This window comes from Vidua chalybeata, chromosome 5 (assembly GCF_026979565.1).
Source record: "Vidua chalybeata isolate OUT-0048 chromosome 5, bVidCha1 merged haplotype, whole genome shotgun sequence".
Taxonomy (NCBI): domain Eukaryota; kingdom Metazoa; phylum Chordata; class Aves; order Passeriformes; family Viduidae; genus Vidua; species Vidua chalybeata.
Genome location: NC_071534.1, coordinates 71,849,757 through 71,861,386, shown reverse-complemented (window position 1 = coordinate 71,861,386; position 11,630 = coordinate 71,849,757). Strand labels below are relative to the sequence as shown.

The window sequence follows — 11,630 nt, the reverse complement described above, 5'->3', positions numbered from 1 at the left end:
ATGACGTCAGCGACGCCGCGACGCCATCGGCGCGCGGGGCGCGTCACGGAGCGCGGGAAGGACGAAAATGGCGGCGGCGATCGGCGGATGAGGGGGGGCCGGTGAGGGAGCGGGGTCACGGGAGGGAGCGGGGTTTGGATGGGGACCGGGACCGGGACCGGGACCGGGGTTTGGGATCGGGGTCACGGGAGGGATCGGGGTCACGGGAGGGAGCGGGGTTTGGATGGGGACCGGGACCGGGACCGGGGTTTGGGATCGGGGTCACGGGAGGGATCGGGACCGGGATCGGGACCGGGACCGGGGTCACGGGAGGGAGCGGGGTTTGGGATCGGGGTCACGGGAGGGACCGGGACCGGGACCGGGACCGGGGTCTGGATGGGGACCGGGACCGGGATCGGGGTCACGGGAGGGAGCAGGGTTTGGGATCGGGGTCACGGGAGGGATCGGGGTCACGGGCGGGATGGGGGTTTGGATGGGGACCGGGATCAGGGTCAGGGTCACGGTTGGGATTGAGGTTTGGATGGGGACCGGGATCGGGATCGGGATCGGGATTGACGTTTGGATGGGGACCGGTACCGGGATTGGGATCATGGTTGGAATCAAGGTTTGGATGGGGACCGGTACCGGGATTGGGATCATGGTCGGGACTGAGGTTTGGATGGGGACCGGGATCGGGATCATGGTTGGAATCAAGATTTGGATGGGGATCGGGATCGGGATCGGGATCATGGTTGGAATCAAGGTTTGGATGGGGATCGGGATCAGGGTCCCGGTTGGGATCGAGGTTGAGGGCATAATTGGGGTTGGGATCGGGATGGGAATTGGGGTCGGGGTTGGGATCAAGATTGGAATTGAAGCTGGGGTCAGGATCGGGATTGAGGTTGGGGTCGGGACCGGGGCAGAGTTAGGGATGGGAATTGGGGTCGGGGTCAGGTGAGGGGTCGGGATAGGGGATGGGACTGGGGTAAGAATCAGGGTGGGGACCGGGATCAGGGTTGGGATTGGGCTCCAGACTGGGATTGAGTTTGAGGTTGGGGTCAGGTCGGGGTGAGAATCAGGCTCAGGGCTGGGACTGGGGTCACAATCAGGGTCCAGATCAGGACCAGGCTTGGGATAGGTGTTGGGACTGGGGATTTTCCAGCCCAAACAATTCCCCTGAGCAGCCTGAGCTGTGTCCCCGTTCCCAGCCAGCCGAGCCGTGACTCCTGCAGAGCTTCCCCCAGGACCCTCGTTCCCTGAGGGACCCCTCCTGCACCGCCGCTTTTGGGGTCTCTGCAGCGGGGATCCCACCATGGAAGAGGTGGATTCCCGCTTCCTGCACCTGCTGCAGCCCATCCGTGACCTCACCAAGAACTGGGAGGTGGACGTGGCTGCCCAGCTCGGGGAGTACCTGGAGGAGGTAACGGGGTCACCCCCAGAGCTCCTCGTGTCCCCTGCCCGTCTTTTTCTCTCTCCTTTTCCCTCCTTTTCTCTCTCCTTTTCCCTCCTTTTCTTCCTTCTTTTCTCGTTCTTTTTATTCCTCCTTTTCTCTCTCCTTTTCCCTCCTTTTCTCTCTCCTTTTCCCTCCTTTTCTCTCTCCTTTTCCCTCCTTTTCTTCCTTCTTTTCTCATTCTTTTTATTCCTTCTTTTCTCTCTCCTTTTCCCTCATTTTCTCTCTCTTTTTCCCTCCTTTTCTTGTTCTTTTTATTCCTCCTTTTCTCTCTCCTTTTCCCTCCTTTTCTCATTTTTTTATTCCTCCTTTTCTCTCTCCTTTTCTCATTCTTTTTATCCCTCCTTTTCTCTCTCCTTTTTCTCCCTTTTCTTTCTCCTTTTTCCTTCTTTTCTCATTCTTTTTGTTCCTCCTTTTCTCTCTCCTTTTTCCTCCTTTCCTTTCTCCTTTTCTCACTCTTTTTATCCCTCCTTTTCTCTTTCCTTTTTCCTCCTTTTATCCCTTTTCTCCCTCTCTTTCCCCCTCCTTTTCCCCCTCTTTTCCTCCTCCTTTTATCCCTTTTTTAATCCCTCCTTTTCTCTCTCCTTTTTCCTCCTTTTATCCCTTTTCTCTCTCTCTTTCCCCTTCCTTTTTCCCCTCTGTTTCCTCTTCCTTTTATCCCTTTTTTCATCCCTCCATTTCTTCCTTTTCTCTCTCCTTTTTCCTCCTTTTATCCCTCACCTTCTCCCTCCTTTCCTCCCCTCCACGTCCCCGTTTTCCCGGGTGAATCCCGGGGCCATCCGGCCGGGGTGGTGGCCCTGGGGACAGTGACACCTTTCCCAGGCTCTCTGCCACCCCCCTCATCCCTGTGGCCCCCCAAACCCCGCCAGGCTCAGCCTCTCCTCCCTGTAAAGGAGGAGATTTGCAGAGAACTCCCAAAACCTGGCAGGAAGCTCTCACAGCCCTGTAGGTCTGAGGTAAGGCGTGCTGACCTAAAGCCATAAAGCCAGAAATTAAATTGTTGAGAGGGAGAGACTGGACTAGAAACAGGTTTCAAAAACGTGGCCCTTCCAAAGGAATTTGAGAGAATTAAAATTTTAGTTTAATTAAAAATTTCATTTTAGGGAATTAAAACTGTGGAAGGTGCTTTGTGGATTAAAAATGGAAGTGATTAGTGTTAGAAGTAGCAGCAGCATCGTGTGGCAGAAGCCAGTAGGCTGAAAAAACATTTATAAAGAAATACATAAGCATTTATTATATTGTAACCATAAAATAAGTCAGCTTCGAATAGAACAGCGCTGAGTTTTCCATCTGCCTCACCCTGCATCGAGGCTGACAACGGGACAAAAATCTGTTAAAACACCTCTCAGTCACCCCGTTTCTAAAAGCTGAAGTAAAAACCCAGCCCTGCCCCTGCCAGCTGGACCAGGTCTGCATTTCCTTCGACAACGGCAAAACCACCATGAACTTCATGGAGGCAGCGCTGCTGATCCAGGGCTCTGCCTGCATCTACAGCAGGAAGGTGAGCACACAGCTGGGCCCTGCCCCGTCCCCATCCCGTTCCCTGAGCCCCCCCGAGGCCCTGGGCTCACCCCGGGATTCCCCCTCGGCTTCAAATCCTTCATGGGAACAAAGACTTCCTTCATGGGAACGAAGGGATCTCAGCTCGTTGTCTCCAGTTTCCCCCTGAATTTCTCCTAGTTTTCTTCCTAAATTTGATCCCGTTGTAGGTGTTGGCAGCCCCGGGGGAGAGCAGGAGTTTTGCTGTTCTCCGGGGTGGGATATAAAAATCCCATTTCGCCGCAAAATCGTGGGATGTTGGTTCGTTTCGAGCACAAAGTCCTGGAATGGTTCGGGTGGGAGGGGACCTCAAAGCCCATCCAGTGGGCAGGGGCACCTTCTGCTGTCCCAGGCTGCTCCAAATTTAGGGATTTCCCCAAATCTGGCCGTGGAATGGCTGAAAAAAAAAAGGGAAAAGAGCACCAAAACCCCATGGAATTGACCTGTGTAATGGGAGGGGGGAGTCCCTCGGGTGGAGGGGCTTTCCCAGGAGCTGCTCCCCCCGTTCCCAGCTCCAGGTGCTGTTTTCCAGGTGGAATACCTGTACATGCTGGTCTGCCAGACACTGGACTGCATCTCCAACAAAAAGTGAGTGGGATTTTCCCTTCCCGGAGGGGAGTTTGTCCTGCAGAATCCCTGCTCTGGGTCTGTCCTGGTGCTGGGCCATGCCCATTCCCATCCCTGCCCTGGGAGGTGCATCCCAGGCTTAGCAATGCCATCACAGGGATAACACACGAAACCAGGGATGGCTTTCCTTCTGGTTCATGGTGATTTAGGAGTCCAAAGGAGCCTCAGGGAGCCTTTTCCAAAAGGAAAATCCCTGCGGAGTGTGCTGCCAGCTCCTTTGGACTTTCACACCGACGCGAACAAGAGGGGAAAAACCCCGTTGTTTTTTGGGATTTTCCCACCTGGAGGGGCCACAGCAGGGCTGGAGGGACCCTTTCCCACCCTTCCCATGGATCCTGAGCTCTGTTTTTCCCTAGGAGGGAGAAGCTCCCCACTTCCCTGGGCCCCGACGGCCGCGATGCCGACGCCACCTTCACGGACAAGCAGGAGGAGGTGAGGCGGGGTCTGTGCTCCGTGTCCTGCTCCAGGGGGGGCTCCCGGTGTCCCTGCCAGCTGGGGTGACACTGGGGGGGGCTTTCCTGCAGTTCCTGTCCCTGGATGACATCCCAGAAACCAGCCAGGCCAGCGTGGACATGAGGAGGGACCAGCAGTCTGCTGTAAGAGAAAGCGGTTGCATTTTATGCCTCCTTTTATTTCTTCTTCCTCTCCTTTTATTTTTCTGTTTATTTCTCCTTCGTCCTTTTCTCTCTCCTTTTTGTCCTATAGACCCTCAGTTTATCCTTCCTTTTCCCCCTCCTTTTCTCCCTTTTATCCCTTTTTATCCCTCCTTTTCTCTATCCTTTTTTTCTCCTTTTCTCTCTCCTTTCCTCTCTCCTTTTTCCTCCTTTTATCTCTCTTTTTATCCTCTTTTCTTCCTCCTTTTCTCCCTTCCATGGCACCCTTTTCCCGAGTGAATCCCGGGGCCATCCAGCCGGGGTGGTGGCCTTGGGGACAGTGACACCTTTCCCAGGCTCTCTGCCACCTCCTTGTCCCTTCCCAGGCCGTGAACATCGTTCCCCTGACCCCGATGGCCCTGGTGCCCCCGGAAGAGGGGGAGAAGAAGGAAAACCCCCTCCTGAGGTGCCACTCCTGGCATTGTCCCTGTCCCCTCCCCTGGGTGGCATTGTCCTGTGTCCCTTCCCCTGCTCCAGTCAGGGTCCCTGGGTTGGATTGTCCCATGTCCCCTCCCATGGCTCCATTCTGTGTGGCATTGTCCTGTGTGGCATTGTCCTGTGTCCCCTCCCCCGCTCCAGTCCCTGGGTGGCACTGTCCCGTGTCCCCTCCCCAGTGGGATTGTCCTGTGTCCCCTCCCCTGTTCCAGACCCTGGGTGGCATTGTCCTGTGTCCCCTCCCCAGTGGGATTGTCCCGTGTCCCCTCCCCTGCTCCAGTCAGGGTCCCTGGGTTGGCTTGTCCCATGTCCCCTCCCATGGCTCAGTTCCTGCGTGGCATTGTCCCATGTCCCCTCCCCTGCTCCAGTCATTGTCCCGTGTCCCCTCCCCTGGGTGGCATTGTCCCGTGTCCCCTCCCGGTGGGATTGTCCCGTGTCCCCTCCCCTGCTCCAGTGATTGTCCTGTGTCTCCACCCCTGCTCCATTCCCTGGGTGGCATTGTCCCGTGTCCCCTCCCTGGGTTGGATTGTCCCATGTCCCCTCCCGGCGGGATTGTCCCGTGTCCCCTCCCTGGGTTGGATTGTCCCGTGTCCCCTCCCCTGCTCCAGTGATTGTCCTGTGTCTCCTCCCCTGCTCCATTCCCTGGGTGGCATTGTCCCGTGTCCCCTCCCCTGGTGGCACTGTCCCGTGTCCCCTCCCGGTGGGATTGTCCCGTGTCCCCTCCCCTGCTCCAGTGATTGTCCTGTGTCTCCTCCCCTGCTCCATTCCCTGGGTTGGATTGTCCCATGTCCCCTCCCGGCGGGATTGTCCCGTGTCCCCTCCCTGGGTTGGATTGTCCCGTGTCCCCTCCCCTGCTCCAGCCGGGATCCCTCGGGACAAACGCACGATTCCTGCTGGGAGGAGCAGGCAGATCCCGGGCTGTGCGGGGCCATGCAGGCCGGTCCTGTGCCGCTGGGAGGGCCAGGGCGCCACTGGGCTGGCACAGGGGGTGGCACAGGGGACACAGGGGACACTGGGGACAGCGGCCTGACGGCGCTCCCGCAGCCGGCGGGGCGAGGTGCTGGCGAGCCGCAAGGATTTCCGCATGAACACCTCCACCCCGCACGCCTCCGGCGCCTTCCTGCTGGAGCTGGCCGGGCTCTCCCCCACGCACCCGCAGCAGCAGGAGCAGCGCCTGGCGACGGCCACAGGTACCCGGGGGGGGCTCCGGGCTGGCTGTGCCGCTGTGGCCGTCACCGCCGGCACTCACCTGTCGCCGTCCCCGGCAGCGGCTCCGGGATCCGGCCCCGCGCAGCGTCCGAGCGCCGGCGCGGCCCTGGTGCGGGCACTGAGCTTCTGCGAGGAGGCAGGTGAGGGGTGGCACCTGCCCAGGGGTGCCCGGGGGTCCCCGTGTCCATCCAGGAGAGGAGGGTGAGGGGTGAATTCATCCCTGACGGGAGGGGACGGGCAGGGCTGGGCTCTGCTCCCAGGGAACAGGGACAGGAGGAGAGGGGACGGCCTCAGCCTGGGCCAGGGGAGCCTCGGGGTGGATTTTGGGGAATTTCCTCCTGGAAAGGGCTGTGCAGCACTGGCACAGGGATGGAGTGCCCATCCCTGGAGGGGTTTGACATCCCTGTGGATGTGGCACTCGGGGACACGGGCAGTGGTGGCCCTGGCAGTGCTGGGAACGCTTGGATTTGGGCTCTGAGGGATTTTCCAACCCAACCAACTGCACCATTCCCTGCTCCTGCCCTCTGCTGCCCCTGCCCTGGCAGGAGAAGCTCCTGGGGGAATTCCTTGGCAGACAGGGTGGGAATGGGGAGATCCTGGAAGCTTCTCCAGCCTCTGCCCATGCCCACCCCTCCAGGCGCTGCGGAACCTGACGATGACGACGTTCCCGGGGCGCTGGGGGATGACATGGAAGTGACCCCGGTCCCTATCGAACACATCGAGGCTCAGAGGGTCTGTGTGGGCAGGGGCTTGGGGGGGCTGCCTGTGCTCCTTCCCTGGAACCCTGGAGCCCCTTGTTCCTTCCCTGGAGCCCCAGAGCCTTGTGTTCCTTCCCTGGATCCCTGGAGCCCCTTGTTCCTTTCCTGGAGCCCCTCACTCCTTCCCCAGACCCCTGGATCCCCCCACTCCCCCTTTCCCTGCCCCTCAGTCCCTCACTGCCCCTCTCCACGTTCCCCAGAGCACGCCCCGGACCCGGGGGTACATCCTTCGGGAGAGACCCCCCAGCCAGGAGCCCAAAGCCCTCAGCAAGGTAAAGGGGGGGGCCTGGAGCCTGGGAGATCCCAAATCTGAGCCAGGGAGATCCCAATTCCGGGCAGGATGGGACCCCCTGGGATACCCCAGAGCTCCTGCCCATCCTCACCCTTGTGCCAGGAGGAGCCCAATCCATGGCAGAGCCTCGACCCCTTCGGAGACTCCGAGGAGAAGCCCTTCAGGAAAGGTATTTTTGGGGGAAACTGTGCAGCTCCAGGGGAGCAGGGACAGCATGGCCTGTGCTGGGTCATGCCTGGCCACGTGTCCCTCAGTGTCCCCAGCCCCACAGCCGGTCATTCCCAGCCCCACATCCCTCAGTATTCCCAGTTCCATGGCAGGTCCTTCCCAGTCCCATGGGAGGGTCACTCCTGGCCCCACAGAGGGTCATTCCTGGTCCTCCAGAAAGTGATTCCCTGGCCACGTGTCCCTCAGTGTTCCCAGCCCCACAGCCGGTCATTCCCAGCCCCATATCCCTCAGTATTCCCATACCCATGGCAGGTCCTTCCCAGTCCCATGGGAGGGTCACTCATTCCTGGCCACGTGTCCCCACCCCAGTCCCACAGTGGGGTCATTCCCAGCCCCACAGGGGGTCATTCCCATCCCCATCTCCCCATCCCCATGGCAGGACCTTCCCAGCCCCTCAGTGGATCCCTCCCAGCCACACTGGACATCCTCAAGTGGCCCTGTCCCCACGCTGGGTCATTCCAGCCCCATCACGCCATCCAGAGGGGCCCCTTCCCCTTCCCAGCCCCTCGCGGTGGCCCCACACCCGGTGTCACCTGTGCCACCTGCAGGGAGGCCCTTCCTGGTGCCACACGGCCTGGATGACACGGTTGGAGGCAAGAGGAAGAGGAGGGGCCCGAGGAAGCTCCAGGATTTCACGAGATGGTTCTCGGCAGCCTGTGAGTGATTCCCGTGGGATCCTGTGGGATGGAGATCCAAAAGGATTTAAAAACCTTTACAGAGGGATTTGATGGCCCTGTGCACGTGGCACTTGGGGACACGGGCAGGGGTGGCCTTGGCAGTGCTGGGGGGGACTCAGTGGGCTCAGAGGGCTTTTACAACTTTGATAAATCCATGGAATTTCCATCCAATGATTATTCCTGATCTGCTCCCCCAGACAACAACGTCACGGAGGGCCGGAAAAGCAGGAGGAAGGGCCCCACCTTTGCAGGTGAGGGGACACGGGCAGGGACACATTCCCTGTCCTGGGGGACACCAGGAGCTGGATCCTGCAGTGGGGAGGGCATGGAGGGAAGGACACCCCAAAACTGGGGAGAATGGACACTGGGGACTGGATCCTGCAGTGGGGAGGGCATGGAGGGAAGGACACCCCAAAACTGGGGAGAATGGACACTGGGGACTGGATCCTGCAGTGGGGAGGGCATGGAGGGAAGGACACCCCAAAACTGGGGAGAATGGACACTGGGGACTGGATCCTGCAGTGGGGAGGGCATGGAGGGAAGGACACCCCAAAACTGGGGAGAATGGACACTGGGGACTGGATCCTGCAGTGGGGAGGGCATGGAGGGAAGGACACCCCAAAACTGGGGAGAATGGACACTGGGGACTGGATCCTGCAGTGGGGAGGGCATGGAGGGAAGGACACCCCAAAACTGGGGGGGGAATGGACACTGGGGACTGGATCCTGCAGTGGGGAGGGCATGGAGGAGAGGACACCCCAAAACTGGGGAGAATGGACACTGGGGACTGGATCCTGCAGTGGGGAGGGCATGGAGGGAAGGACACCCCAAAACCTGGGATGCCTGGGGGGGGAAGAGGGGCCATCCCAAATCCCTGTTCCCAATCCCTGCAGACCTGGAGGTGCTGTACTGGCGGCAGTTCAAGGAGCGGCTGGCGGCGCAAAGGAAGCTCCACAGCCGGGGGGTGAGTGGGGTGGGGGCTAAACTGGGGGGCTGAGGGGCTCCAGCACCCCCCTGCCACGCTCTGGGGGTGCTCAGGGGGGGCTCAGGGCTGTTCCTTCCCACAGGAGCCGCTGAGGGAGCTGGAGCCAGAGCTGGAGCAGGAGCGCGGGGTCGACAGCGAGGAAGGGGCAGGTGCTGGAAGCCAGAACCCCAAATCCCTCCTGCCTGGGGAGCCTTTCTTTCCCTCCTGGGGGTCTGGGGAGGTCCCAGAAGGTTGGGGCGGGTCTCAGGAGGCTCTGAGGGGGTGTCAGGGGACACTGAACGGTGTCCCCATCCTAGCAGATGATGATTTTGTGGAGCATGAGGACATGGAGCCTGAGGCGCCAGAGGAGCTGGAGGAAGGAGCCCTGGGTGAGCTGCTGACCCTTCCCTCCCCAGTTCCCCGGCCTGTCTGTCCCTGGGGGTCCCCTGTCCCTCCCATGGGGGTGACAGGGTGCTGTCCCCCCTCTCTCTGCTGACCCCATTTCCCACAGACCCCCCTGAACCCGGCTACGAGGAGCTGGTGCGCAGGAACGTGGTAGGTGCTGGTGTGGGGATGTGGAGGTGACTCCAGACGGCCAAGGTGTCCCCAGGAGGCTTGGGGGTGTCCCCAGGAGTGCCGGGGGTGTCCCCATGGCTGTCCCTGTCCTCAGGAGCTGTTCATGGCCAGCTCCCAGAAGTTCGCGCAGGAGACGGAGCTGTCGCAGCGCATCCGGCAGTGGGAGGAGCGCATGGAGCCGCTGCTGCAGGAGCAGGCACGGACCCCGGGCTGGGCTGGGGCCTCGGGGGGCACTGCCTGGGCTGGGCGGGGGGCTGGCACTGCCCTGCTCACCCCTGAGCCCCTCTGCTCACACCTGAACAGCCGCTACCCACGCCCCGAGCCCTCTGCCCTTCCTTGCCCACCCCTGAGCACCGAGCACCCACCCCTGGAGTCCCCTGCCCACACCTGAGCCTCCTCTGCCCCTCTCTCTCCACCCCGGAGCCCCCTGCCCCTCGCTGTCCCCTCATACCTGCAGGAGTCCTGTGCCCCGTTCCATGTCCCCTGACCGGTGGCACTCCCTGTCCCTTTGCTGTCCCCCAGGAGACGCGTGTCCTGTTCGATGTCTGAGCCTACAGGCTGGCACTGACCAGAGACATTCCCTGTCCCTTTGCTGTCCCCCAGGAGACCCATGCTCCATTCCATGTCCATGGGTAGGGGCTGGCACTGACTGGTGGCACTCCCTGTCCCTTTGCTGTCCCCCAGGAGACGCGTGTCCTGTTCGATGTCTGAGCCTACGGGCTGGCACTGACCAGAGGCATTCCCTGTCCCTTTGCTGTCCCCCAGGAGACCCATGCTCCATTCCATGTCCATGGGTAGGGGCTGGCACTGACTGGTGGCACTCCCTGTCCCTTTGCTGTCCCCCAGGAGACGCGTGTCCTGTTCGATGTCCAAGCCTACGGGCTGGCACTGACCAGAGACATTCCCTGTCCCTTTGCTGTCCCCCAGGAGACCCATGCTCCATTCCATGTCCATGGGTAGGGGCTGGCACTGACTGGTGGCACTCCCTGTCCCTTTGCTGTCCCCCAGGAGACGCGTGTCCTGTTCGATGTCTGAGCCTACGGGCTGGCACTGACCAGAGACATTCCCTGTCCCTTTGCTGTCCCCCAGGAGACCCATGCTCCATTCCATGTCCATGGGTAGGGGCTGGCACTGACTGGTGACACTCCCTGTCCCCTCGCTGTCCCCCAGGAGACGTGTGTCTCGTTCAATGTCCGAGCCTACGGGCTGGCACTGACCGGTGACACCCCCTGACACTCCCTGTCCCCTCGCTGTCCCCCAGGAGACGCGTGTCCCGTTCGACGTCCGAGCCTACGGGCTGCAGCTGACCACGCGCTGTGCGGAGCTGGGCCAGTGGCACTCGCTGGCCAGCCTGGTGGCCGGGCAGCCCCCGTTCGAGGTGTGCCGCTACCTGCTGGCCTCGCTGCAGCTGGTAAGGCTTTGGGGGGCTCCCCGGGGCGGGGGGTCGCTGGGTGTGCCAGGACCCCTGGCCACCCCCTGTCCCCTCGGCAGGCCAACGACGCGGAGGTGGAGCTGGCGCAGGACGCGGGGCTGGAGGAGGCGCTGGACACGGCGCGGCTGCGGCTGCTCTCGGCCCGCCCGGCGCACGAGAGGTTCCAGAACTTCCAGCTGCCCTCCCAGAGAGACCCCGGCCCCCAATAAACCCCCCCACTTTGCTAAGGAAAGGCCTCTTCCCTAGGGGATGGCGGGGGGGGGGGGGGATTTGGCCGCACAGGGATTGTGGGGAGGGGCCTGGGGGGGGCTACAGGGGTTGGGGGGGTCACTTCAGTCACCTGCAGAGGGACCCCCAGCCATGGGGAGGGGCCTGGGGGGCTAACAGGGGTTGGGGGGGTCACTTCAGTCACCTGCAGAGGGACCCCCAGCCATGGGGAGGGGCCTGGGGGGCTAACAGGGGTTGGGAGTGTCCCTCTGCCCACCTACCTTTTGTCTCCCTTCCTTTGGGGAGGGGCCTGGGGAGCTACACAGGTGGGGAGGTCACTTCACGCACCTACACAGAGCCCCCCGCCCCATGGGACACTCCTGGGGGCCCGCAGGGGTCCCCTCCTGCCATGGGGCACCGCTGGGGGGCAGTGGGGTCTGGTGGGGGTCCCTCCACCTACTCACCCACGTTCTCCCCCTCACGGGACACACCTGGGGGTCCCTCCACCTGCCCACTCAAAACCTTCCTCACCCCAGACCATTCCTGGGGACACTGGGGTCTCTCATCTGTCCCTGTCCCCCCATGTGACACCCTGCAGGGTGTG

General features: G+C 61.4%; 1 protein-coding gene and 1 long non-coding RNA gene across 3 annotated transcripts; one reads left to right on the top strand and one right to left on the bottom strand.

Annotated features, from left to right (window-relative positions):
- The first annotated feature begins 36 nt into the window (after nt 1-36).
- On the top strand, nt 37-11,086 carry NCAPH2 (non-SMC condensin II complex subunit H2). 2 transcript variants are annotated; one of them, XM_053943182.1, is made up of 21 exons: nt 37-101; nt 1,188-1,399; nt 2,829-2,930; nt 3,501-3,556; nt 3,952-4,027; nt 4,120-4,191; nt 4,575-4,654; nt 5,728-5,873; nt 5,952-6,032; nt 6,530-6,624; nt 6,851-6,922; nt 7,045-7,111; nt 7,719-7,826; nt 8,045-8,098; nt 8,741-8,811; nt 8,915-8,981; nt 9,132-9,200; nt 9,323-9,366; nt 9,482-9,583; nt 10,649-10,798; nt 10,879-11,086. In XM_053943182.1, exons 2-21 carry the CDS (start codon nt 1,292-1,294, stop codon nt 11,026-11,028), a joined length of 1,770 nt encoding a protein of 589 aa, XP_053799157.1. In that variant the 5' UTR covers nt 37-101; nt 1,188-1,291; the 3' UTR covers nt 11,029-11,086. The 2 variants fall into 2 exon arrangements, with proteins under 2 accessions (XP_053799157.1, XP_053799158.1); XM_053943183.1 differs by lacking the exons at nt 10,649-10,798; nt 10,879-11,086 and adding an exon at nt 9,910-10,631.
- LOC128788258 (uncharacterized) lies at nt 2,498-8,826 on the bottom strand. The gene is made up of 4 exons (XR_008431008.1): nt 8,743-8,826; nt 7,704-7,847; nt 3,510-4,189; nt 2,498-3,365 (listed from the first exon to the last, which is right to left on the bottom strand). It is a non-coding gene; the product is annotated as an uncharacterized LOC128788258 (long non-coding RNA).
- Nucleotides 11,087-11,630: the final 544 nt, after the last annotated feature.

What these genes read in the sequence shown, in the direction of transcription:
- NCAPH2 (XM_053943182.1), top strand. Translation starts at nt 1,292, where the DNA reads ATGGAAGAGGTGGATTCCCGCTTCCTGCACCTGCTGCAGCCCATCCGT. An exon ending in TCACGGACAAGCAGGAGGAG is followed by an intron (nt 4,028 to 4,119) that starts GTGAGGCGGGGT and finishes GCTTTCCTGCAG; the next exon opens with TTCCTGTCCCTGGATGACAT. An exon ending in GGAGGGACCAGCAGTCTGCT is followed by an intron (nt 4,192 to 4,574) that starts GTAAGAGAAAGC and finishes GTCCCTTCCCAG; the next exon opens with GCCGTGAACATCGTTCCCCT.